At 36.5% G+C, this 27977-nt stretch overlaps 1 protein-coding gene across 1 annotated transcript; it reads left to right on the forward strand.

Annotated features, from left to right (window-relative positions):
* Positions 1–179: 179 nt before the first annotated feature.
* PKNOX1 (PBX/knotted 1 homeobox 1) lies at positions 180–27617 on the forward strand. Its single transcript, XM_010018747.1, has 11 exons — positions 180–264; positions 4852–4953; positions 7528–7640; positions 8809–8980; positions 17818–17988; positions 19456–19555; positions 20599–20696; positions 23059–23187; positions 24182–24258; positions 25790–25962; positions 26896–27617. The coding sequence occupies exons 2-11, from the start codon at positions 4903–4905 to the stop codon at positions 27105–27107; spliced, it is 1296 nt and encodes a 431-aa protein (XP_010017049.1). The 5' UTR covers positions 180–264; positions 4852–4902; the 3' UTR covers positions 27108–27617.
* The last annotated feature ends 360 nt before the right edge of the window (positions 27618–27977 follow it).

Raw genomic sequence — 27977 nt, forward strand, 5'->3', positions numbered from 1 at the left:
AGCCAACCCAAAAAAACCTCCAAATTTGCAAAACATGCAAACAAACGAACAAAATTAAAAAAAAAGGCCTGTCAGTTTAAACTTGGAGATAATAAACCAAAATACTTTCTTCGGTCATATTCAGTCTCAGAAAGTATGTGCTATGTAGTTGTCTCCTGAATATTTCTCTGTTGGTTTTTAGGTTTCTGTCCTCTACGTTGTACATCAGTGGGATCACTCTACTGGAACAAGATAATGTAGTCTTCAACCCATTGAAGGAAAGGGGTGAGCAGCTTTCTTACTGCCAGTATTTTATCTCCATTAAAAAAGCAGTGTGACCTGGAAGCAAGAAGCAAAGCCGGTTCTAGATACTTTTAATGTGTCAAACAGGCTTACTGTTTTGATCTTTTTAACTTTGTCTGTGAATATAAGGGTGTATGTTACAGAGCAATGAATGAACAAATGCATAAGAATGAACAAATAGCTGAATCTGCCAGTCATCCATTTCTCTCTGAAGGACTTCAAAGGAACATGTATAGGGGAAAATTAGAAGGAACGATTGCTTATTAACAAGTCTGGTAGGTAGTTTCTTCACAACCTGAAGACAGTTAGTGGTTAGTTTATACCCTGAAGCATAACTATTTATATCTCTTACAAACATCTGTTGTAGCTTGTATATGTTAAAAATGATATTACTGAACTCCAACAGTTTGCTTTTACCTTATGTTAACGTTACTGGGTGGTCCCTTCGCTCTTAATTATGAAGGAGTAAGTAGAGCAAGTGAGGAGTGATGTATGTTAAAGTTACCACTTCGTGTACGTGTTTCATCTCACCGTTAATCTCTTCTCTTTGATACTCCGTAACTTGCACAGTCTCCACTTTTCTAATTACGATTATCCCTCTTAATTTAGCTTCCTTTCTACTCTACATTTTACCATCATAATTATTTTTATTAAGGACTTGATTTTTTTTTCCATTTTGCTTTGTTTTGCAGAACACGATGCTTTTATGAATTCCTTTTTGCCACAGATATCAGTGGAGTTTCTGTTTGCAGTTTGTGCATCAGCTTCCAGTTTACGTGACCTTAAACATTTCCTTGGGTTTTCCTCACACTTTGTTTTCAAAATAAATAGAATCGGAGTTAATTCTGTTCTGCATGAACCAGGCTGGCTCACTTTCTCACCCTTGGGTTATTTTTGTTATTTGTAACTCTTTGACTATAACGCATATGCAGTTTTCCTTCTACTCTTGTTTACTCTCGATTTCTTTAACAAAAAATAATTGGCATTTTTAAAGCTAAGTTGTCTAGAAATCATTGTTCTTAGGCTTGCTTCAGATACCGTAGGCCATATAGTATGGGGTATAGCTGTGCTGGTTAAAGATGGTCCTGCTGTGAGTTGATAATTGCCACACATGAGCCAGAAATTACCACACTAATAGGTCAGCCAAAAGCTGTTGTATAAGTGCACAGGAATATGCTTCAAAGTCAGCTGGTTTACATCACGGCCACCTTTAACAGTGGGTTGAACTAGCCTAGCTGACTTTGTGTAAAACGGATCAGAAATGATTCACATGTTCTGTGAGCACAGTGGTAGAGCTGTGGAAGTAATTAGCTCTGGCAGGGTGGCACTGATAAACATCTGGGAGTGATACCAGCTTCATCTAGCATCATTGCTTGCAGAATGAACATCTGCTTAGGCTGTGTATCTGTTAACTAGAACTGGGTGCCATAGCCTGAATTAGGTTACAAAAGCCGAATGTGTAAATACCTTTTCAGTTATTTTTCCTAAAGTTTAATGTAGTTTGTTTCTTACCACTACTGGGTAATGAGGAGATGTTTCTCTTTAGTGAACCAAAGTAATTCCATAGTTAATTGCCTCAATTTAAGTATGTGATTAGCTCAATTTGTTCTTCTTGATTTGCAGTAGTTGTCTTCACTAAATCTCATCAGTTGCTATCTTGCCTAATAGCTTAATCTTCTACTGTAATTATAAGTCAGAGGTTAAGCTTTTACAGGAAATAAAGGATATATCCATGTAGAATTCTTTTCAGCTGCTCCCCTGGGTGAGAATAGGGCAAAAAGTCCTTCTTGATGAAATAATCTATGGCTCTAGCTCTTTCTTTCTTTGTGTGGCCTGGGGGACATCCAGATGTGGGATGTCTTTTCCTTATGGAAATCTGTAAGGAAGGATTGATGCAGCTTGTCAGATTCTCCAGCAATTCTTGCAATGTCCTATTGTCTTCACCAATTTACATGTGTTACCTTTGTTGCTTCCCTCTTTTTGTTGCTTTTTGTGTCACTAATGTGATCTCGCATCCTTGCTAAGTCTTAAGACATTCTTTCTCTTCCATGACTGTTTTACCTCTTATTTCCTCAATTCTGACTAAGAACTTCATCTTTCTCCCACAGCCAAACAATTGCTTTACCCACATTTTGTAAGGAAGTTCTTCAGCTTCTAAAAGAATTATAAATAGTGTAAATAGTGTTTACTTTTTTTGTTGTTGTTGTTGTTGCTGCTGATCTCTTCTGCTTTTATTTTGAGGGTAGTCTGATCTGTCCTTTGGATATCACAGAAATTAAATACGTGCTTTTAAGAAGGAAGAAAAGCAGCATTTTGTATGCGCCCATTCATTCTATGCATGTAGAAAGATGCTAATGCCCCGGTTGCAAGCTACCATTTTTGAAAGAAAATAAATGTTTAAATGTAAACCAAATGCTTACAGGGCTAATGTTTCACAATGTACCCCCTTAAAGTATTTTGAAAGATAAATCAGTATTTGCCACAGCAAGTAAGATAAAATTAACATTAAATGATTCATAACTATATTTAAAACAAAAAATCTGAAGTACTTCTATCAGTGAGTGGATGTATGTCATTCCTTTTTTGTGAAGAAATCAGTAATGGTTTTGGAGTTTCGAAGAAAGAACTACTGATGTTCCATAAAGACAGACAAACTAGAACCAGAAAATACTTTCCTTAGCACTGTTAGGAAAACTCTGAACACAGTCTTTACTCTTTCACTCTGTAAATCATATTCCTAAGAAAAGTATACTTTAGCACAGGAGTTCCCAAACTGTAGCATACCTTTTAGCTAGTATTCCACAAACTACTTCAGATGTTATGTGCACATTGTCTGCAGATAGCAACTTGTTCAACTCTGCAAGCACATGACCCAGTGCCAGAACCAAGATCTGTTGTCTGCTCATATTTGTGGTTCCCAAGATGCTTTTGCATGTATAAAAGGGCATAGCCTCCCAAAGAGTAACAGCTCCATTTTACACATGAGTGAGTGAAAGTCAATAACCTCGTTTTTAGACAAAGTCATGTTTACGTCATCCTGGTGACCTTCTCTGATCTTCAAAGCTGATTAAAGAATTATAAATCTATGAATGAATAAATAAATAACGCCTAGGAATTGCACTTTGAGTAGAACTTGATGCACAGCAAGGCTTGAGGTTTGTCCTAAGAAGTTAGGTTTGTCTCTGTGCTTGGAACTGTTAAAGAGGATCCTGAAATTTCTTGTGTTCCCTAAATGAAACATTTACTTGAGACTATTATCTGTGGGGGAAAATATCCAGAAACGTAAACGCTGCTATTCAAAATGGTCATGTACTTTAGTAGTATGCAGTAGTGAAGGAAAGGTTTAAAAATAGTTGAAAAAATTGTAGTGATTGAACACATTACAAAGAAAAAAGGTTTTGTTTCAGATCTGAAACTGTTGAGAATTCTGAAACTTAGTTCTTTGATACGGACATAAGTGGAAGAGAGCAGAAAACCTGGAATTAATACCTGGATGTAATCTTTTTCAAGACATGAGCTCTGTCTTCTTTTTTAATATGAGTATTTTTTTATAGTAGCTAAACATTAGGACTCCTACATGTCAAGGTAAATTGAGTTCTGCGGTAATATTTAATGGTAAGATCTTACTGAATGAGGTGATTTCAGTTGTAGTGGCTGCTAATCTGACAAGAAAATGAAATGTAAATTAGTAATATGGTGAATAAACTCTATGTGCTATGCTAATTTCTTTTTTATTACTCAATGTCTAACTCAAAAAAGTGTTTAACTTATTTGAGCACCAAACTCTAGCTAATGCTTAGAGAGAATAACATGCATAAAATTACTTTTGTTATCCTATTAAAAATAGTATTTCCCAAAGTATCAAGTGTCTATGAAAATGGGACTTCTGAATTCCTAAGTCACTTTTGAAACTATTTAGTTACATAGGCCCAGTTGTTTAAAAGTTGTTAGATATTGTTCCATTCTTTGTTGAGCCTTAAATGGCTGATGTTAGAAGGGATTTGAGACTTTGGTTTCTAAAAGTAATTTCAGGTCTTAACTTTAGAATAGGGATTCCAATAAGTAAATAAGGTATTCCTTAATACTTTTTACATTTGGTTCATCATTTTTAGTCTATTATTATCTCAGTTACAATAATGCTCAATGTCTTGTTAGTCTTCTCAAAACACAGAAATGTAAATCTTTTCTCTTTCCTAGATTTTTCTGTATTACCTTAGAATAAGTTAAGTAAGTAGCGCAAAAATGAATTTGTAAAAGTTTGTAAAAGAACTGCAGCCACTTATTAAAAATCTTATGCTAAAATATAAAATTATACAAGAAACTTTTTGCTGGTGAAATGTTGAAGCATTTTCCAACTTGGATCACCATCTTCCCTCCCTGCCACTGAAGAATACATACATAACTATCATTGTCAGACTCACAGATTTTTGGGGGGAGGTGTGCAGAAACCTTTATATTTTTATTTTTTATAGCTGGATTCTAAGTTGTCACTTTTATAACTGGCGCTCTCCTTTTTCTTTTTTTTTTCTTTTTTTTTTCTTTTTTTTTTTTTTTTTTTTTTTTTTTTAGAATATTTGTTCATACTTATGATGATTTGACATAATTCACGTATTATTAACCATGATGGCAACACAGACATTAAGTATAGACAACTATCAAGATGGACAACAGGTAGGTGTGGTTTTCTTTCTCTATGAACTAAATACAGTGAGCAAGAAGAAAGTAGTGACTTCTTCCTTAATGCCTGCTTTGGCATTGTTTTAAGTATCTCTTCTTGTTTGTATAACAACATCTTTAAAGTGATAAGCAGCTATTTAGTACTTGGATACTTATTAACAGCTTTGCTAATCTTTGCATGACTTTGATTAACTTGTGGAAGAATGGTTAGATAAGGAGTTTTCTTCTAAATCTGCTCTACATCACTTGTGTGCTGTAATGTTCCTATTAGGAAAGTCAAATGGGCATCTGTAATACTTTGTATATGACATTTTGGTGTTCTTATGTGTCTGTGGTTACAATACATAGATTACATTGATGCAGTCATAGATTTGTTGGCCTTGAGCAAGTGAAGGATAAATTTAGTTACCTAGAATTATATGCTACTTTGACTATACTTAAATTGATGCAATTATGCTTCAGGCTGAAAACTGGTAAAATACTTGAATTAATTTTAATGAAGTTACTGATAACAATAGCTAATTAGGAATCTGGTCAGTGGGCTTCTTAGTTATATTAACAAACAGCTAGAATAAGGAAACATACTCTAATATGTCTTGCTATGTTATTTCTTTTTTATACAACAAGCTGTATATTGCAACTATTTGAATTGCTAAATTGAAACACCATTAATTGGAGACAAGTAATGAATTGACCTGTACGCTGAAGACCCTTTTCTACATTACTATGTGTCAGCCTTAAGCAGTAAATACAAGTACTTCTGTCAGCAGATGGCAACAGTGGTGAACAGTCAGAAGAAAAAAAAAAGCAACTTTTCCCCTGTCTTATAAAAATGTGTTTACCTGAATGCAATCTGGGATTATTGATTTTTGTTGTTGTTTGCTTCTTTTATTGCAATTCTAATTTCTCTCTCTTTTCTCACCTACTTTACATCTTTTACTTTATTCCCCATTGTCATCCTGTGACAAAACGTCAATGAAAGTAATAAATCTTTTTGTAAAGAATGGATTAGTAGAGAGCATTTTGTTTCTATTTGTTTTGTATTTTAAGCTCTGGGTGACCTGGGCAGGTAATTTGGGTGCCTGCTGCTTTTGTAGTTTGGAAATGGCCCACAGAAAATAGATTGAAGTTTTAAGTGAGCTATTTCCTCCTTCTAATTGAACATGCTGTCTCCCTTCAAACTCTGCAGATGTATGGCTCAACATTTATAATCGCTTGTATGAGTCATCCCCTTTATTTTGCTCCTCCTTTGTGTCATTAGCCAAGAAATTTGTCCATTAGTTGCATCTTTTTTGCAAGCATTCTGGCTTAGAAATTATCGATGCTTGATGAGGAACCACTTTGCAAGGCAAGCTGCTCTGTTGGGTAGGATATGCTGGCATTTTCTCATTTTCTGATTGTGTGAGGTGATGGCTTGGCATCACCTTTTGGTTCTCAATTCTGCTGGAGTCGGGTTCTCTAATAGTTTCTGGAGGCCAGCCCTCCTCCTGGAGGGTTTCTGTAAGTGATGTGATACATATTCCATCTCATAGGGAAGGAGGCCAGAGGATTGCATTCTGTACATTTCCTTTTTGCAGGTGTCAATTCTGTCTCCCTGGTGATATCCGTAACAGTGTCTGTCCTCTACTTGAGACAGAACTTGCTAGGGTTAAAGTAAAAAAATGATTGTGGGGACATCTTTGTACAAATGTTTCCAGTGCTCCAATAGGAGAAAACCAAGGAGTCTGGGTTGGCAATGACTTTCATAGGTCAGGTTCCTTTAAGACCTGTTAGTCTGAAAGATACTTAACTGGAGGTGATAGAAAAATCACACGTTCGAAGTACCTCAAAGGCATTACCTGCCATGTACTGCAATTTTGGAGGTAGTCAGTAGAAGCTGTGGCTCTATGTTGTTTTTCCTGTGGTGGGAGATTGTGTAACTTGTTAAATGGATTTATAGAAGCAGTTACTGCTGTCTTCTCCAGTAACTTGATATTCCCAAAATAATTGGTAATTACAATATGTAAATTTAAGTGGTAAAGGTCAGGGGAGGTTATGCTTCTGAAGATTGGAGAGACACAGAATACACAGAATATTTCAGTTCTTTGTAAGAAAATATGCATTTTAATGGACAAGGGACACTTCAGAATCTCTTTTCTTCAGTATCCTGATACGTTGTACAGTAAGAAATAAGAAAGAAAGACAAAGAGTAGAAACTTACCTTTCTGCTGTTTTCATCCTAAAGGATTTTTATGCAGACATCCCCATGATTCTTTTTGAACAATGTACTGTAGCCTGTATTCCAAAGATAGCCACTTTGGAGCCAAATGCCTTAAGAGTTTACTGATATCTGTCATTCCCATTTTAAAGCTGAGTGTTGAAACTTGAAGTGACCTTTAACCTCCCATCAAAAAGTGTCAAGGATTAAACGAGGGGTTTTGTTACCACTGCAGCTTTTTGTGCAGCTGCCAAGTCATAACAACCTTCTGACGATGTAGTAGCCCTTTGCATTGCTATTTTGCTAGAAAACAATACACTTATTTTGCATCAAGCATTCAGGCTTACTTACAAATTACTCTTTTTCTACAGATGCAAGTAGTAACAGAATTAAAAACTGAACAAGATACTGATGCAGAAGGGGTGAGTCCTGCCCCTGTAGAATCTCAAACTCCAATGGATGCAGACAAACAGGCCATTTACAGGTAGTAATGGACTTGTGTTCTGTCTTTTGAACGGTAAAGAATAGAAGAGTTTTTTAGTTTTTTAATAAATAGCTTTTTTAATAAATTAGCTGTCTCAGTAGTTTGCAGGGAAAGAATTAGATCAAATTCGCTTCACTGTGAGTCTTCAGCCAAGAAAAAAACCTTCCCTTTATTGTGGGCTTGTTCAGTTTTGGTATAGTTTTAAAGGATATTCTAAGGGTGGCTGCCTTTAAAGCACAAGTGAAATTTAGCAGTCTACTCAGACTTTTGAACTGTGGTCACTATTTGTTATCCTGTAGGTTTTAATCTTTCATGTGAGATTATTTTTTTTTTGTTGTTGTTGTAATTAGGTCAGTCTTTACTCTTTTTAGGGATAACAATCTATTGCCCAGTAATTAGTTCAAACTGGATTAAATGTTGAAGTATAAATACACTAATTTGAGATTTCCCATATTAACTGCTGTGTTAAGCAATATGCTTAGTTTTGATGAGGTTAAGTGTTATCTCACTTTAAGTGCTTTATAAAGACATGAGTATTAATGGTTTGCACATAAAAAAAAAATCCTAACTAAAAACCTGAAGCAGGAAGATGTATCCACTCATTTTCAGACTTGTGCTAAAAAAATCATCTTTTGCTCTGAGCATGATTTCATAGGAGGCTTCTGACTACAGTACTAAGAATAGTATCCAGGCTGTAAAGTTATTTGTGATGTTTAAGTATGGCCAACATTGAAGAATAAATTATTTTTGTCGGTTTATTTCATAATTTAGATCTACATTCATCCTAGTTTAAAATCCTAATCCTCATTTCTAATCAACTGTATTAATGTATTTCTTGCCACTCAATTATAGTGTATTAAATATTATGTCTTATCTTCTTGGCTTGCGATTGTTCTCTTTATTTAAGTATTCATATTTTACTGCTTTATTTGCCTCTAGAATGTGTAGTTAAATCGAAATGGAAAAAAAAAAAAAAACCACCAACCAACCAACCCAAACTTTTATCATGTTTTTCTATAGCTAGTGGTGTTCTATGCGGTCTCTTCTGAGACTTGTCTTTCTGTTTCTTACACGAATGACTGTACATTACATGAGCTAGATCTCTTTCTTTTCAGTGGTGTACACATAAGTGAAAATACTTATTCATGTATTTTAACTTTTATTCTAGGCACCCACTATTTCCCCTATTAGCACTGTTATTTGAAAAATGTGAACAGTCTACACAAGGCTCAGAAGGCACAACTTCTGCTAGTTTTGATGTAGATATTGAAAACTTCGTAAGGAAGCAGGAGAAAGAAGGAAAACCCTTTTTCTGTGAGGATCCAGAAACTGATAATTTGGTAAGTATAAACTGTTTCTTTTATTTCTGAAACAATTGTCACTGTTGCCTCTTCTTCCTAACTTCTGATCTCAACTGGTGCTTATGATTTCTCCTCAAATTTTTCTTCCTATGAAAGATTCTTCTTTCTGTTAATGCTGAGAAACATTTTTTTTTTTTTTTAGGTTGTTCTGACTATTTTTCCCCCCTCTTATCCATAAACTTACACTGGGCCCTTCACAGTTGTTTCCCATTCTAAATTGGCTTAGGCATTGTATTAGAGACAGATAGAAACATATGCTTGCCATAGCCAGGTTGACTCTGCAAATCAATTTTAAAGTGTCAAGTGTATAGACAAACTGATAGAACATAGATAAACAAACAGTGAGATGGACTGAAACCTCTGTGAACTACTGGGCTCAAAGGATTGTGGTCAGCAGCATGAAAAGCGGTTGAAGGCTAGTTGTAAGTGGTGTACTGCAGAGACTAAGACAAAACCAATACTGTTCAACATCTTCAGCAATGTCCTGGATGATAGGACAGAGTGTACCTTTGGCAACTTTGTAGATGTTGCAAAACTGGGCAGAGTGGCTGATGACTGTGCCATCATTCAGAGGTACTTTGTTGCTCTTTGAAATAGGCAAACAGGAATCTCATGGAGTTCAAGGAAGAGATGTATCAAGTCCTGTACTAGGCAGAAGTAACCCCTTGCACTGGTACACTTTGGGGGCCATCCAGCTGGAAAGCAGTTTCACGGAAAGGGACCTCACAGTCCTGGTGGACACCAAGCCAAATATGACACAGCAGTACATCCTTGTGGTAAAGAAATTTAACATACTTGGGCTGTGTTAGAAAGAGTTGTCAGCAGGTCAAAGAACATGATTCTTTCTGTTTGCTTTGCACTAGTGAGACACGTCTGGAGTGCTGGGTACAGTTCTGGGCTCCCCACTATTGGGCGTAAGATACACATACTGGAATGAGTCCAGCAAAGGACCAAAAAGATGATCGGGAACTAGAGCATCTCTCATGAAGGAAGAGAGGCTCAGCAAGCTAAGACTGTTTAGCCTGCATCAGTGAAGGTTTGGGGAGATACCAGTGTATCTTAATACATAATGAAGAAATAAAGAAGACAGACTGTGTGACTCTTCTCATTGACACCCAGTGAAAGGGCAAGAGGAAACGGGCATAAACTGAAATACAGGAAGCTTCACACTTTTACTGTAAGGGTGATTGAATGCTGGAGCAGGTTGTCCAGAGAGTTTGTGGAGTCTCCATCCTTGGAGACAGTAGAAACCCAACTGGACATGGCCCTGAGCAACCTGCCCTAATTGACCTTGCTTTAAGCAAGGGGGGTGGATTAAACAATCTCAAAGCTATTTTGTGGTTTCTGTGAACCTTCAGAGATTGGTTTCTCAACACTTTTGGTTGTACACAAGAATTGTCTCAGATCAAGTTTGCTTTGGTTGTAGATGGGTCTGCTGTGTTCAAATAGTCGTTCCTGCCTATTGATCTGTTTGTGACTTTACCAGTGACAAAGTCTCTTGGTTTATGTGGTATTCACCTTTGGGCTGCATGGACCTGGCTGATTTTACTCGAGATGGATGAGGAAGTATTTGTTTATGTCTTGTATTCCATGGCTGCTGAGGTCAGTACTATCTTAAAATGGAACCACATTGCAAAATCAAAAATCTTTGGCATTGAACTCCTGTTCTGTAGTCATACTGTTAGCTATGACTTTCTATTACTAGATACCAAATGAAATTTGAGTGCAACTTCTCCTCTGCCTGTCCTGAAGGCTATCTGAGCAGCTGATGTTCAGACAGGCTGTTCATTTTGTCAGGGGCAATAAGATCAGAAGAGTTTCTCTCAAGTCGTGGAATAGCTAGTATGGTTTTCAGCTTGAAATATTGGTGCTTGCACAGAGAATGCTGTAGCTGGGTAGTTTTTTCTGCCACGTGTCACATGAATGTATACATTTTTATATACATTTCAAATCTCTTTTTAGTAGAGAGGGATTCTAATATTGTGCACTGTTGTTGTATCTTCTGTTCTTGCTGTTCTTCCTTTTTAACTCCAGTATAAGTCAACCATCCCTTTGAAAGGAGAAGGTAGTGCAGACTGCTAACTGGAATGAGCCAGAAGGGTAGAGCAGTTAGGCCAGACAACCAGTTGCTTTCCACCTGTGCTCTAACCTGACTCCAGCAGAGTCAAACAAATAAGATGTAAATGCTTGCTCCAGAATAATCATTCAGCTTGGAGCTAGAGCTAAACTAAGGTGAATTGAACATTATAGTACTATAAAGAGCCAAATTCAAGTGCTGTCCAAAAAGTCACAGACCTGCGTACAGTAAGATAATTGGCCTCCAATTCAGCTGGTTTGGGTTTTTTTTCCTTTTACTTATTTTGGAAATGGCATGTAGAATTCAATTACACAGTTTTTTGTGATTGAGCTTAAACTAATGGCTCAAAAATAGCAGAATATCATTTCAGGCTCCATACTACCTATAGACTAATTGACTAGGCAACACCCTTCACCAGAAATTGCAAAGGGTCACGGATACTGTCTGTAGAGCCTCTTATAGTCCTGGCAATGTTTGACATTGCAAGCTCATTTGAAATGCACTGCATATTCCAAAGGAATAGTTTAGTTCTCATCCAGAGAATGACCTAATGTTAATTGGATTGCACAGGCATTAGATCAGTTTGACTAGGAAGGACGTTCATTAAGAGCAGTGTATGGGGTGGGTTTTTTTCTAACTTGAGTAGCTCTTAGTAAGCTACAGTCTAGATTACCTTGTTACTTTGATATTATGGTTTTCATTCTAAATTAATTGATGGTTTCCTGCGTTAGTAGTATAAAGGAGTTCGGCACTGGGAAATAAAAGTAGCATTCACCTGAAACTTAATTTTAAGGATATCTGTGTATTGCTAAGTTTGGCCTGTAAATCAAGTTTCAATCCTTTTTTTTATTATATAGATGGAGGGGTTCCATTCTTTCTAGTTAACCACTCCAACAGTTGTCAGTTGGTCATCTTGAAACGGCATGCCAAGGGTAATGGCCAACACAGAAGGAGCATTACTAGGCCTTTTACTTTTGCAGCGTCTTTCCCAAGTCTGACTTTGTCAAGCACACTGTCAAAGTAGGGTGTTTGCAGTGAAACGAATGAGAACATTTCTGTAAATAATGATGGCGTCTGGACTGGGATAGAACTTTGATATTAGGCTGCAGAATATTTAGAAGACTGAGAATTTCTCAGAAGAGATTTGAAGAATTTGGAAAAAGGTTGAAAAAATGTCACTTCCTTATGGAAAGATTTTTTACCTTAGACAAATTTTTAAGGTACTCTGTGAAATGACCTGGATTAAGCATATTTTTATTTGATATTTTGCTATGTTCCTATTGTTTTTCTATACGTACATTCATGTAATGGAATTGGCAATGTTTGTGTTCAAAACCTGCTGCACTGAAAACCCCACAAAATTGTGTTATGGCATCCCTGAAGTGTGGCATTTCAATTACTGTCTCTTCCTTTGTCTGAGAGGTAAATAACGCCTCTTTTCCTTCCTAGGAAGAGCATATTGCAGGAAAATGCAAAGTTCAGTTCTAGATCTGGTGAAAGAAAACTGAGAAGCTTTAGTGCTAGCTCCTGGGCAGATTTTACCAGCTTGCTCTGAGATGCATGCTTTCTTGACATTCTAGGTATGTCTTTACTTTTAATGCAGATTCATCTTCCAGTCAGAAGAGGTAGTTGTCTTTGGACTGAAACTCTCCCAGCAGTTCCAGTCCATCCCTAGTGAAAACACAAAGAAAGTGGCTTTTTTGTAGTAGTTACATGTTTGATCTTCAAGAACTGTTGGCTACAAACAGAACTTTGAAACTTTTCACTTCTGGCTTCACTGACTTCTAACCACACAGGTTAGACTGTTCAGGGAGGGGTAAAAGAGATAGGTACAAGTTTATGATTTTGTGCAGTAAATATTTAGCTTTTATAGATATGCATGGCACAGCATGTAATTTGAGCCAGAATTAAACTATGTTTTGGAATGCCTTCTGTAGGTTTCTTCTGGATTTCGGCAAGTTAGTTCTCTTTTCTGATTCTTGGTAGCTCATGCTGTTTACGTCTCCATTGATCTTCTCTGAACTTGATAATACTGATTAGCTGCAAGAAGTGCTGCAGATCTCCTGTTTTGAAATCCTAGTCCCAGTGGGAAGGGGAGTGGAAGCTGAATGTTTCTGCAGAAACCTTCATGGCCTCATGTTGTAGATTTTTAAGGTTTTGTTTATTAGATTGGAAACATACTTCCTTCCTCTGAGCTTTTACTTCCTCCATATCTTTTTGGATTGTAACGTTGCATCCAGCTTAGTCCTTATATCAAGCATCAGTACCAGAAGAGAGATGTTTGCTGTTAAGAACCAGATGTTGGTTCTTAACATGCTTCTTCCTGGAAGCATGCTCAGCTGTAGCCCCATAATATGGAGTATCATCTGTTGAAGCTCCTTACCCTTTGACGTCTCTATCTCATTTTCACAAATAAAACAGATCTTGGAATGAACCAGTGAACCAACTTCTCTTTGCTCTCCATTAGTATCCTTTTGTGCTTAGGAATTACACAGACAGGTTCCTCTATGTCTAAGAAGTTGTTCAGCATGAGTGTTTGCAGATAACTTTTAGAGCTTTCACGAATTACGTAATGTCTTTCAGTACATAACACTTCCTTGTTGCTTACTGTTAACCTAGCCACTGCAGAAACATCATGGTGCCTCAGGATGGTTCCTATCTCTTATAGAGCTTCTGTTCAGAGTTTCTGTTCAGAGTAAACTCTTTCCGTATAGAGGTGGCTTTTTACGTTTTCCCACATTCATAGGGCCATAGCATGATTTTGGGTTAGATTACAAGCTCAAGAGCAGTGGTCCAAACTCCTACACAAAGTAGGGCCAGCTGTGAAGTCAGAGCATATAGCTTATGGCTTTATCAAGTCAGGAAACAATACAAAACAAGGGGTGTTAAATACACTTTCACTTTTGTATTTGAACAGGACACTGCCTTTTTTGAAGACCCCTGAGTTTTTTGTTTCGTTTGGGGTAAGGATTTTTGGTTCAGTACCCTCAAAGACTATCCTGTTGAATTTTTAGTTCTGTCAGGAAAAGTGTTAGTGATGATGAGGCCAGCTGATGTCATTTGGATATTCTTCACTGAACAAGCTATGCTTTTGCATTGCTGAGAAGTGTTCTTACTATTGTAATGTGCAGAACTGTCTCATAAACCTCTAATCATACTTTTCCTAGCAATGCCTCATAGCTGTGCACCCAAAATAGAGGATCTATCAAATGAAAACAAAATACCCCTCCCCCAGAATTTGTGTTCTTCCCTTGAAGACCTAAATTTCCTCAGAAGGATTTGCTCAGGAATGTAAGGTAGTTGTGAATGTACATATTTTAACTGGGGTGCTTTTTGGTTTGTTTTTGTGTGTGTGTGTGTTGTACATGGTTTTTTTGTTGGTTTTTTTTTTTTGTTTTGTTTTTTTCAAATGAGAAGCCGTTTGAGTGAGAAGATTAGTTGTCAGTATATGGAGATTCTTTCATGTATCTTATCTCCATCTGTATTTCCTATGTGCTTGTGTTATGTGCCCTGAAATCTGTAAAAAAAATTGTGGGTATATGTTTTAAATAAACAAAGGTGATCCGGGGGTTATGACCAAGTGCATAGTGTGTTCTGTGCCCTTTGCACCCTGTGCTTGAGGCACTGAAAAGACAGGATGCAGGCACAATCTAAAGCATTTTTAGGGCTAAAGATGTCTCCAAAATTAATACATGATAAATTTATATGAGATTATGCTCTGGATAGCAATTTTAGTAAGAACTGAAAGTTTTTCAGTAACTTTTTTATTTTTTCTCTTAAATAGTTTACTATTACCTTTATTTAAATAGAACAGTTTTAACAGTATACGTATATATCATGGTTACTCTGTCTTTATGCATTGCTCTGGAAATGATGCTCCAGGATTATTTCTACAGCTGACAAGGCTGAATCAGTTTTGTTATAAAAATTCATTGTTCTGTTGCAGATTTGTTCATGGTTGTTGTAGATTTTTAAGGTTTGAAATTTAAGACCATAGGAATGAAATATTACTGCTGCTGTGATCTGTCTGGAAACATTTATTTGTATTACCTTTGTTCAACAAGGATAATTTTATCAGGAATTTTTGGGTTTGGGGTGTTGGGGGTTTTTTGGGGTGTTTTTTTTTGGGGGGGGTGCTTTTTTTTGTTTATTTGTTTGGGTTTGTTTTTTTTTTTAATATATTTCAAGGGAAAAGTAAACTTCTGACAACCAAGTTTGGTCCACCCATGCTGCAAGAGAGCAGGAGCCATATGGCCACAATTAGCATAGCTGTAAATGAGTAAATAAGTCCTGGTGACAGGTATGGCATATTTACAAAGTTTTGTTTGCCTTCCTAACCACAGTAGCGCAGCTTCCTGAAAGAGTAGTGTGACTGTGTGTGGCTCTGCAGAAACCTGGGTAGTGTTACTAATTCTTGGATTATGGTTAGTTTTGACTTTCATTCAATTTTCACTCGAAGTACCAACCATCAATTTGAAACTAAATCTAAGCTGAAGAAAGGACTTTTATTTTTCCTCTGAACAAATGCTGATAAATTGATAGTATAAATATGGGTTCTGGTTTAAGAGGGGGAAAAAAAAACCGTCCTGACTGAGCAAAACTAATCAGTAATATGGTCAAATACTATGTGCCCAAAGGCATATTTTTCTGCTACCTCAGTTGAGGCTGAATGTTTAAGGCATTCACTAATGTATGTGCTCTTTGTTGGTGTGCCACACATGATGAATTTTATAATTTAAACTTTTTTGTCTTTGAAACACAGGCAGAGTATCTTTAAACATAGATGTCCTTTTTGTTTTGTGTTAAAACCTAGTTAAATTTGCTGAGTTTAACTTGGTTATGTTTAAGGTACTTATACACAGTTTAAACAGTCATCACTGCTGAGGGCTATTGTAGAAGATATACCTCAGTGCTAGGCCATTGCACTTACTATTTAGAAGACTTTTGGTGTCATAGGTTGTATGAGTTACCAGATTTTAATTTGAATCAACTGCCTCCAGTCTCCAGCTCAGATTTTTCTGCAGCTGTGCTTATGAAGATATATGTTGGTTTATTTTTTTTCTTTTTATCCCTAAGAAGGGATAAGAGGGTTAGATTTCTTTCCCTTTTTTTTAGCACTTCTTTTTTTTTTTTTTTTTTTTTTTACTCTTGTTCATTTTAACATACAATTGTCTACACTGGATGAATGCAGTACTACTGGAATACCTTCTGCTGGAAAAAACTGGGAAAAGATCTGTCACAATGAAAACTAAAGTCATCATGGTGGAGAAGGGAGCACACCAAGATGTTTGCCTGCCTTGATCTCCTTCATGTGCTTTGAACACAGGCACCTTCAGCTCCCAATTGCCTTCTTTAGTAAGAAATGTAATAAGTGCATTGCTTAGTAAGCTATCATTTCTAGTCATTGGATTTAGTGCTCTGGCCCTTCACATAGGACAAATTTTTCCAAATAATGCTAAAGGCAAGCTCTGCACTGTGTTTCAAAATTAAAATCTGTTCAGTTTCATTAAACTGAAGGATATTTTTCTTGGAGATCTAGCATAGCAAGTAAATGTTGGGGATAGCATGCTGTATAAAAAATAATTACTTTGCCAATGTGTTATGTACATATTTGAATGTCCTGGATTTCCTACTGCTTCATGAAAATTTAGACCATCTGGATTTGGTTTTAGCTGCTGATCTTCTGCCATGACCCTTACAATCACCTAAGCTATTTTTATGCAGTATGTAATACCATTAGCTATCCAAGCTTATGAGTTTTTCTCACAGAAGAATCATAAGTATTCTCATCGTGTGCCTATCTCCTGTACTTCAATTTTTGTTTAAACATGGATTTGTTACTGGGTTTAGTGCTTTGTATTTAATGGTTTGTGTTTCAGAAAGTCTCCTTTCTTTACAAGATTTGACCCCAGAGTTGTTAATCTTTGACATACAATTGCAGAGGAACTTCAGAGCTCTAGGACCAAAGAACTGTTTGATTACTTCAAGCTTTTTGGACAATGTGACAAACTTTGGGACCTCTTTATTCTAATTTTGTATAAAAATAAAAATTACTATGTTTTTATTATAGGTGAGATGGTAGGCCTTTAGCCTCCCTAGCAATCTGTGTGACATATTTATGCTAAATTCTGGAAGGGATCTTCTCAGTGTATCTCAGATTCTTCTGTATGCTTTTGGTTTTCTTGGGTCAGGGTGTAATGTGGAGCTGAACCTGATATTTCTGATACGAGGCTCGAGACGACTGTTGCCTACCAAACCTGTTTCAGCCATGCTTTCCAAATAGTATGTGTGGATGGGATTACTTACCTTCACTTTCAGTCTTGTGTGGTGTATGACCCAGAGTTGTATGATGGGGATAAAGATCACGTGGACATGCAGGCTCATTTTGTGCTCCATGTACACCTTTGTGCACCTTAACTATGCTCTGTCTGCCTAATGAGTCAAGTGTGACAGAGACAAAGGTTACATTGTTGTTGTGTTTTGTTTCCTGTTTACAGTAATTTACTTACGCAGTGGAAGGATACAGGTTTTGTATGTAAACATGATCCTTTCACGTTTCAGGAGCATAATGGTCAGAGCTAGGGAACTCTAGTCAGCATTTAGCAATTAGTAATATTGCTTTAATTGGATAGTCTTTGTTACTGGAAAGTAGTATTTGCTTAAATCCACATTAATTTTTTTTTTAAATAACAGTTGGGGTTTTTTCTACTTTTTTTTTTTTTCCCACTTCTCTCCCTAGATGGTAAAAGCAATCCAAGTTCTACGTATCCATCTGCTTGAGCTAGAAAAGGTTAATGAACTCTGCAAGGATTTCTGTAGTCGTTACATTGCCTGCCTGAAGACAAAAATGAACAGCGAAACTCTATTAAGTGGAGAGCCTGGAAGTCCTTATTCACCTGTGCAATCTCAGGTATGTTTCAAACAGTTATGTGTATTTTTGCTCAGATTTCCTTAGGAAGTTATAACTACGCTTCTGTTGCTACTAGTTTGCAAACAGAGGTTCTGCTGTTTCTTTTGCTTTCTCAAAGTTGGTTATTAGGACTAGAAAGAGCTGTGATTTTTCCTTGTGCACCCTTGTGTGCCACTGCCTGATGGACAAATTTATTGAAATGTGCCAAAGCATGGAGTCACTTTTTTGGTCTGTCTTCCTTTTATGATTTTCTCTCAGTTCAGCAAATGGAAATACTCAGAATAGCCTGGATTTTCTGTTTTGTTGGAAGAAAGCTAGGAAACAGGATAAACAAAGGAGAAGAAAAAAGATTGCTTGTTAAGAAGGTCTCCTTAGTCTAGTCTGCTTCATTAAAATATTGAGGTGACTGATGCTTTTTATGCACCATCTGTATTCTGGAACAAATAGACAATGTCTGATGGGTTGTAGCTGCAATAGTAGAGGTACATCATTGCATATCACCTGGGGTAACTGCAGTTATGAACAGTACCCATTTTTTTACATGCGTACCCTAGTTGTTGACATTACCTAAATGCAATAACCAATTGCATCTTTTGTAGTAAATTGACAACAGCTAATTAACAGCAGTTAGTATGTTATGGTTGATGCTTCTGCTGTTGGATGCTGGAAAGTAAGCCCTGTCATCAGGGTGCCTACTACATATCTAGTCTTAAGGGATGACTGTTCTCTGACTTGCTAATGCGTTTCATGCTGTGTATCCTGAAAAGCCTCAGTGACTTAATCTGCACTGTCTGGACTCCTTACTTAGGTTTTGGTGTCTGGAAGTGTGGAAAGGAGAGTCTAAAATCAGACAAAAGCAACTTTTTTAGAAGACGATTTTTGTGTATCTGTTACAGTCTTCTATAGAGGTGGGAGGAACTGAATTTCCCATTTGGTAACAATAGAGATTATTCAATATTAAGGAATATATAATAGTTTGCATAGTCATGATTGAGTAAGAACTATGCTGAGCAGAATAAAACATATTGGGCAACTTGAATACTTAACAGGTTATTTTGAAATTGCAGGAATTAAGGTAATAACTAAAATACTAAACCTTTGATGCTTGTAATAAAAACATCAAGGATTCATTTCATCTGTCCCTTTTCCCTTGTACCTTTGGAAACCATTTCTCTTAGTATCTGTATACCTAGAATCATTTCTCTGCTAAAATTTCTCCAAGCTAGTTTTACGTCTTTTCTAACAGTTGCTTTCTTGAGGGTTTGCTAAGGTGATGGTTGGTGATAATGAGAAATTAATGGAGGTAATGATGAACCTCTAATGAAAGTCTTTTCTTTGAAGTTAATCCTGTGATTAAACACCAAATGTATTTTTACAGCCAAAATTACACAAGCATGCTTTATCTCCCCCCCCCCCCAAAAAAAAAAGAGAAAAAAATGCTAGCAATTAATTGTTTTATTTTTCTAGCAAATTCCAAGTGCCATTGCAGGCACACTCAGTCCCCAAGGGATTATGGTGCCAGCATCAGCATTGCAGCAGGGAAACGTAACTATGGCAACAGTAGCAGGTATGACAGAGTAAAGCAAAACTGGCACATTGCTCTTAATTTTTCTTTTATAGTTGCTACAAAAATCACACAAATACTTTAAAAATGTGTTTTTACTTTAATACCTACGAAGTTGTTATAACACAGTTAAGTTGCTTAATGTTTCTGAATGTTTGTTTAATTTATATGTGTGCTAATATAATATTAAGAGATCTTTCTGTGCAACACTACTTTTGTTAAAAGGCATTTCAGAGACTGGAGTCATTTACTCTTTTTTTATTTCTTTTTTTTTTTGTTCTCCTTCCAAAAAAAAAGAGAATTCTGTTTGACAAAAACATGCTCTACCTAAAATACTGCACTTGTTAGCTGTCATATGCCCTGTGGAATTTGGAACCACACCTACAAGTCTGTGAAATCCTGGATGTCCAAGTTGTTTTACTATTGTATGGAGATGACGTTTGAACTGAAATGTTTTATCTTGCTTCTGAGCTTAGAAACAAGATAAAATAGAAAAAGAGAAAAACCTTGACTACAAATGGAACAAAGCAGTGCAGTCTACTCCTATAGCATATACTTGGAGAGATATTATCCTGAGACACAATATGTGCTTTGTGGCTTTGGTGTCCAGGACCCTTTATGCATTCACCAAGCTTCTGTCACCTTGGTTGACCTGAGTATCGAGGTGTCACCCAGCTGACCACTCTAACCACTTGACACATGTAGGTGTGGTATTGATGTTGAGGCTTATGTTGGCTGAAGAGTTAGCTCAGCTAAAACAAAACTATGAACTATTTTGTAGCCATACTCATGGCATTTTCCTTCGAAAATGGATTCAGAGTGCCTAAAATGCAAGAAAACATAATGAAATTTTGTGCAGATTTTTGTGCATATTTAAAAATGTAGTGTAGCAAAAAGCATATCTTACCTGCTTACTAGAAGGTAATAGTTGATATATTATCAAACTGTTGTATTGTCTGCGGTGCTGGTGTGTCTGTGTGTTTAAAGAGAATAACATTTGAAGGGCTTTTACTTTCCTATAATCTTTGTCGCTGTTTTGCATTAAGGAGGGACAGTGTACCAGCCAGTCACTGTGGTCACTCCACAAGGTCAAGTGGTGACACAAGCACTGTCACCTGGGACTATTCGGATCCAGAACTCTCAGGTTTGTTTCATGTGCTTTCACAGAATACTATTCTGGATTCAAATAAATCTCACTGGTTTTAAGAGGTTTGGTTTAAATTTAACACACTGTCAGAATGAGCTCTGTGTACACACACATAGTAACTAATGTAGAATTAATGCAAGCGCTGCCGTAAGAATTAGAAGTTGTATAAGGTGGCATAAAGTCCCAGACAGATCTGCCTTACTGTGACAGGTCATCACAGTTCCTACCTGTTAAGTATCTTTTTTTTACTGATGGCAGTAAAAAGTGTATGTGGATTTAAAAAAAAAAAAAAAAAAAGGAAAAAAAATTACTAAAAACCCCCAAACCCAACAAACATCCTCCCCAAACTAAACACCACCACCACCCCCCCCCGAATTAGAGAGACACTTTTTTCAGTGATTAAAACTTCTATAATTGTTGAGCTAGGTTTATGGCTGGATAGTTTCACTGTGTTGCATAACAGTGTGGTGCTGTTGTTGTCTGAAATTTGACTTTTTAACATGATGGCAACCACCAGTACTGTGAAACTGTATGTATTTTGGAATTTATTTATGCTGAGAAGCATTTTGCCATAAAACCTTCAAAAATCTCAGATGAGACTATAGGAGATACTTCTACTGGGCTTGTTGTATCATATCCTAAAAGCTAATGGCCAGCACTCTTTTTTGGGGAGGCTCTTAAGGGTTGGATCTGGAGTGCTTGAAGAAATAACTAAGGAAAAGGAAACATGAAAAGTAGACCATCTTCAGTTACAGAAAACCTTGATAGCTTTCTCTTGGAGCAGGAACTGGTAAATAAATCTTCCAGGAATCTGGAGTCAATTAAAAGTGTGAATGAGGAGCTACCATTTCCACAGTATAAAATCTGTTGGTAATCACTGACTCTGTCTTCTCGTTTTCCTTATTCTGACCTTCCACCAAAAAAAGTATGCTTAGAATATCCTTGCCTTCTTTTCATTGGCAGTAGCATATATGTACTTGCCTATATTCTTCCCTTGAATTCTGTCCTTCAGATGCCTTTCAGAAAGGAATGTGTAAAATTACTATCCTAGACTGAAGTGGTTTTGAAGAAAAATGCTTTTTATTCCTCAATAGAAAAATTAAAAAAAAAAATTAACGGGAAGATAATTCCTATAGCCTATAAACAGCAAATGTTCTTGACCTTATATATATCTGTGGCTACTCTTGATGTTAGTAGGAGTCTCCAAACCCACCTACGGGTTTAAACCTGTTTTCCTTGTCACCCATAGGAAATCTTTGAAATTCTTTTTCAGTGTTTCAGAATGCTGTGGAGGTAGGGGAAGAGCTATTCAGAGTTCATTATAAAACCTTCATACACAAGCAGAGTATTTAAAATGTAAAACATTATTTTGGAAAAAAAAAAGTATGTTCCAAATATTTGTTGTAATTTGATAGCTTAAACCTTGTTTAAAATTTGTTTCGTTCAACACATAGACGTAATGACAGGCTTGAAAAAATTGCTCTGTATTGCCTGAAGAAACTGGTTTAGATTTATTTTCCATTATAATTGTCTGAAATATAATCTTCTATGCAATTTATTTACTCTTTCTTGTTATCTCTGCATAAGCATTAATGATGTATCCCTAATGTTCAGATAACTGATATGCAAATGATTTGATGTACCCATAGGAAGTGAAAAAGAAAGCAAAAATGAGAAAGAAATAGGAACCTTTAGGAAAATAGTAAGAGCATTATAAAATGTATTGGGGGTTCTACCATATATATCTTCTTGCTCTTTGAGGATTTATGTGCATTTCTTTAGAAGACTCTTCAACATCTTAGTTTGTAACTCTAGCATAATAATTAATTCTACTTTAAGTCTTAAATCAGTACTATTTTACAGCGTCCATCGTTGTTAGTATTTGCACACAGTAAATATATTCAGTATTGTGTTTTTCAGTTGCTCATCACATGTGCAAGTGACTGCATAGGGTGACAAGGCAATCCCTAGGGTAGTGTAGATAAGTACAGAAGATCATTAACCTGTTGTGCTACATAGGTGGATTTTATTATAAATTATAGTAAACCGACATTTGGTATCATAGTAAGATCGTAGACATAACCTGATAACAGCTATACTTCTTAAAACAGAAGTTACATGACATGTGAAAACCATGGAAATCTGATACAGCATTCTCCCTGGATAAAGATATTTTGGAATGCTGCTGTAGGAGAGCTACTATTTGTAAGTCTTCCCTAGCAAATAAAGTAGCTTTTTATAATCAGCATGCATCAAGCCTGATTTCTTTTCATTCCTTCTATGAGTTATTCATACATTGATACAGAATACTGCTATTACTGTGTTAACTGCTTTATTTCTTCTAAAATTGTATGTGCAGCTTCAGTTGCAATTAAACCAAGATCTAGGCATCTTGCATCAAGATGATGGCTCATCAAAAAATAAAAGAGGAGTTCTTCCCAAGCACGCCACAAATGTGATGAGATCTTGGCTTTTTCAGCACATAGGGGTAAGAACTGAACATGATCAGGAGTCACAGGTTTTTATGTAACTTTTATGTGGTCTGTTATGATTTTGCATCATAAAGAAGGTGAATTTATTCTGGTGTCATTTGCGTAATCTCAGTTCAGTTTTCCCTGAAGTCATTTGGAGTTGATTTTATTATTGTTCTAATAAGTATGTTACATTTGTACCTCATCATCTTAATAAACATTGTTAAAAAGGATCTTTCTTCATTTCATTACGTTGACAACTTAATGATCTCTTCACCCTGGCTCATGGCACAAGGAAAAATAGTTCCATCTGTGTTTTGTGGTTTGTTTCATTTTTTTGAGGAGAATGTCAAAATTTCTGGCTTTATCTCCTTTCCAACAATCCTTCTAAGTTGTACCAAGCGTGCTTTTTATAGAGTGTCTTTCCATTGCGTATCCCTGAAAGGATAAATAGGTCTCAAGTTATATCACAGTGTTTTGTTGATTGATATTTTGTCTTTTACAAATATTTTACAACAGACAAATGATAGAGGGGAACTGCATGTACGGTTCTTGCATTACATATGCTCTTCATCTGTTTAGTTCAGAGCAGCTTTATTTAACTAGAAAATGCTTGTCAGTACTCTCATACGATGTTGCCTTTAGACAGCATAACTAATCAGATCTTATCACATGCTGTGTTGCCTGGGGATCACGCTGTTTAATAAAGACTGTCGGCCATGAGGAGCTTTTTATTCTGAATTACACATCGGCAATTTAATGGTATCACTTTCAAGGATAAAATCAGCTTTGTGTAGTAAAGTGCTCTTTGTTAAATTATCTTTATCTATAAAAGTTTGACAGGTTTCTAAAGGTTGGTTTTTAATGAGTCAGGTGGTCTTAATCTAGCAGCTTTAATCAGTTGTAATAAGGGAGTCGTTTTTGCTGAAGAGTTGAAACAAGCTTATGCCTTTTCTTTTTCTTCCTTCGTTTCTTTTTTCTTTTTTTTTTTTTTTTTTTGGTCCTTTTCAGCATCCATATCCAACAGAGGATGAGAAGAAACAGATTGCAGCACAAACAAATCTGACACTACTCCAGGTTAACAACTGGTAAGCGCAGAATCTCTTACTTAAGGTCTGTCATTGTCTCCACATGCTTGCAACATAGAGAAGTAGTTAAGAGTGTAATTTGGACATGTGGACTTGAACTTACTGTTCTACGTATGTTCCAAAATACGTATAAAAATACAAGAATTATGCACTTATACACAAGCATATTATTTTTATAGTTATGTATAATAACAACTTCTGCCATTTAGATTATACAAGGACTCCAGAAAACTTTGCGACATTAAGGATTTACGTTCTTTTCTATTGATGAAAGAGTACTCTCATGTCTCTTCTGCAAGTAAAGAAATTGAAGTTTAAAGGCATCTAGTGACCTAAAGCTCTGAAAAATATTCTCTGGAAATCATGGTTGCAAATGTTAAAAAAGTTACTGTCCACAGATACTCATTCTGCTCTTCAGTAGAAGGATGCTGTTCTCTGAGCAGTGATGTCCAAATGGAGAATGTCACTACCCCAACTACTCTAGTTCATGGTTCACTGTGTTGTAGCATGTCTCTCTAGAGGTTTTAGATAATATACTTGCCCTGAAGAAAAGAGAATCAAGGGTGCCAACATACCTCCTATTCTGCTTGTGGTATTGGTTCCTAAAATTACTGCAGCTAAATCCAACAGGGATCTTCCTCGGATTTCAAAGACGATGCTGGCTGTATGCCTGCAGAGAAATACTCAAGGTAGTGGCAATACACTGGTTCCAGAAGTGAAACAGTATAACTATGCCCCTGTGACACAGTAGTAATGGTGCTTTATTGGTACTGGGATCCAACTAGTATGTCTACAAAGCATTGCATTGCATCATGTGGATCTGCTAGCTGCACCTTACTTCCTTCCACTGGAGGTAAAGATGGGTCCTGGATGTGTTTTGTCAGATTTAGTAAGCGATGCTATCATCAGTCACAGCAGCTTGGCACAGCTAGCTACATTGGAATTGATTCACTTAACTGCTGGTAGCTAAGTGAGACATGGTTTAAGTGTGTTCTTCTTCACTAGCAGAAAGCGGAAGGGCAGCAAATAGCATGCTAAAGTAAACAAGTGAAAAACAGGGAACGAAAAGGAATTGGGAAAGATCTGAAAAGTGTTTGCTGTTGTTTCCTGGATCAGGAATCAGGCCTTGGAAAGCCAGGAAGCCTATAAAACAAGTAATGTAGGAGCTTAAGAAGGTAAATGAAACCAGACCAAACAAACTAGGTTAGGCAGGGGCTACGTTTTAGGTGAACTCTAAATGAGAGGAGTATCAGCTTTCTGAGCTGTGCTGTCAGCAAGTTTTCTGGTGCTTAGTTTTTAATAATGACTTGAAATACACATCTGTTATGCTGTCTAGAGAATTTCCCCTTCTGAGGTAGGGGAAAAATTGCTGCTAGCAGCAAAACGATAAAAGTACTTTCTTAGCTAGTTCACCAAAAATCAAAAGATACCAGTGTTCTAGGAGCAGTTTTACATGGTAGAAAGATTTTTGTGTTCCTCCCCCACCCCTCCTGCACACTTCATGAATCTGCTTGCCTTTGGTTGTGTTTAGGTTTATCAATGCTAGAAGGCGAATTCTTCAGCCAATGCTGGATTCCAGTTGTTCTGAAACTCCAAAAACAAAGAAGAAAACGGCTCAGAACCGACCAGTTCAGAGGTTCTGGCCTGACTCCATTGCCTCAGGAGTTGCTCAGCAGCAATCTAACGAGCTTACAATGTCAGATGGTAAGGAGAACTGGCTAAACCACAGATAATGAAGTTAATTTCTTTGTAAAACAGAAATGAAGGGTTTGATGCCCTTGAGGAGAAGGAAACTTCTTGATATTTTGGTATAGATATGTTTTTAATCTGGAAAAACATAACAAATGTGTCCATTTTTACCTCTTTAAAAAGTTTCTGTGTTTTGGAGGGGTATTTTATTACAATTTATGTGAAGAGACAATTGCTTTTGTTTCAAAAATTATGAAACAAAGGTTAGATGGACAACTAAACTCTCTCAGTATGTGTGTGCACATCAGTAGCATTCTGTTTGATTAGCAGTATGGGACTGCAGTTTCAGTTTCATGACTCCCCATCCTGTTCATATTCCTTTCACTGTTGGTAGAGGGACTAAGCATCTGCAATTCTATATATGCCTCATGTTTCAAGTTGAACACTGAGAAGCAGAGAAATGTAACAAAGACTTTGCCTGAAGTAACTTCCTTAGCATCAGATCAAATAGACTCAATTTAAAAAAAAGATAAATAACTGCTTTAAACTTAAGACCACCCTTTCTGTCCTGCTGTCTGCTGCTTTGTTCCTTTGCAGTTTGTAGTAACTTTTCTTTCAGCCTGTGCTGGTTAAGTCACCGTGAATCTCTATGAACTCTTGCATTTTTCTGTAGTGAATTAAGCTGGAATACTTTGTAGAAATGGTCTTGTGATGACTTGATTGGAGAATTGTTGTAATGGGTGTCGATAACACAGCTATTCCTAGCCAACTTTATTCTGGGATTTCCTGATATTTAAGTGTTTGACAACTTATATAGCCTTATTTTCATTTAGTTCCTTAGATTTTCTTCCTGTTGATTAGAAACAAAATCCATTATATGTAAATATGTATTAGTTAGAATTGGAAACCAAAAAAAGATACTAAAGTACTGCAATTGTGCTTCTCCAGGTGCTGTTGTAACAATTACAGCTCCAGTCAACATGAATGTAGACAGTCTTCAGTCTTTGTCATCCGATGGTGCTACTTTGGCTGTTCAACAGGTTATGATGGCAGGGCAAAGTGAGGATGAGTCTGTAGACAGCGGTGAAGATGATGGAGGAGATCTCTCAACAACAAACATCAGTGGGCTGGTCTTGGATAACAGCGATTCTCTGCAGTAGGAAGCAAGAGAGTGTGACAAAATCTTTAGGAAAAAGAATGAACTGACTGACTGACTGTTTTTATAGTTTGCACAGCAAACATTTTACACAAGTTTTATTTCTAATATGTTTTATATGTAGATATAGAAGGGTGCACTTTTTTGTATTTCATAGTAAGCTTAAAGAGTGTTTTTGCAGGTGCAGCAACTTCTTTCAAATGTGTTTTGTTTTGTTTGGGGTTTTTTTTTTTCCATTTCTTTTCCTTCATAAAATTATATCTAGTAATATAAAGAACCACATAAGCACCCCTTTGTTCTATGAATTGAAAGTGCTGCCATTTCTAAAGAATAATGCAGTTTCAATTAGTGCTGTTATTTAACACAACTTTTGATGGGCAGGTGATGTAAGTTTAAAGCATGTGACACTAGTGTGTGGAACTTGATTGTTAAGTTAGATGCATATATTTGAAAGATGCTTCTGCACCTTAAAAACTGCTAGTCTGAGGTGGACAGCAACACACATAAAAAGAAAATGTTGATGTGTGATTCAGTAGCGAATGTATGGCAATTTAAATAAGTTTAGTTTCTCTCATAGTCCGTGAGCCTGTTTATCATTTGCTATGAAAACTCCTATTTTTACCTTGGCGGGGTTATTGGATAAAAAAAATATTTTTATAAATTCACTAGGAATTGGGATGACGACTGTATTAAGCAGGAGGTAAAAAAACAAATTTCCAGAGGGGAAAAATAAATGTTTAGTATTCCTATTTGGAAGGTCTGAAAACTGACCCAATTTAATAAACGAGCTTATGCTAGCATTCTATGGTTCTCAGCTATCCCACAATGATATACTATATTTGATAATAGCATAAGAAGGCCCCACTGTTTGATG

The sequence above is a fragment of the Nestor notabilis genome, unplaced genomic scaffold (assembly GCF_000696875.1).
Source record: "Nestor notabilis isolate BGI_N333 unplaced genomic scaffold, ASM69687v1 scaffold23277, whole genome shotgun sequence".
Lineage (NCBI taxonomy): Eukaryota > Metazoa > Chordata > Aves > Psittaciformes > Psittacidae > Nestor > Nestor notabilis.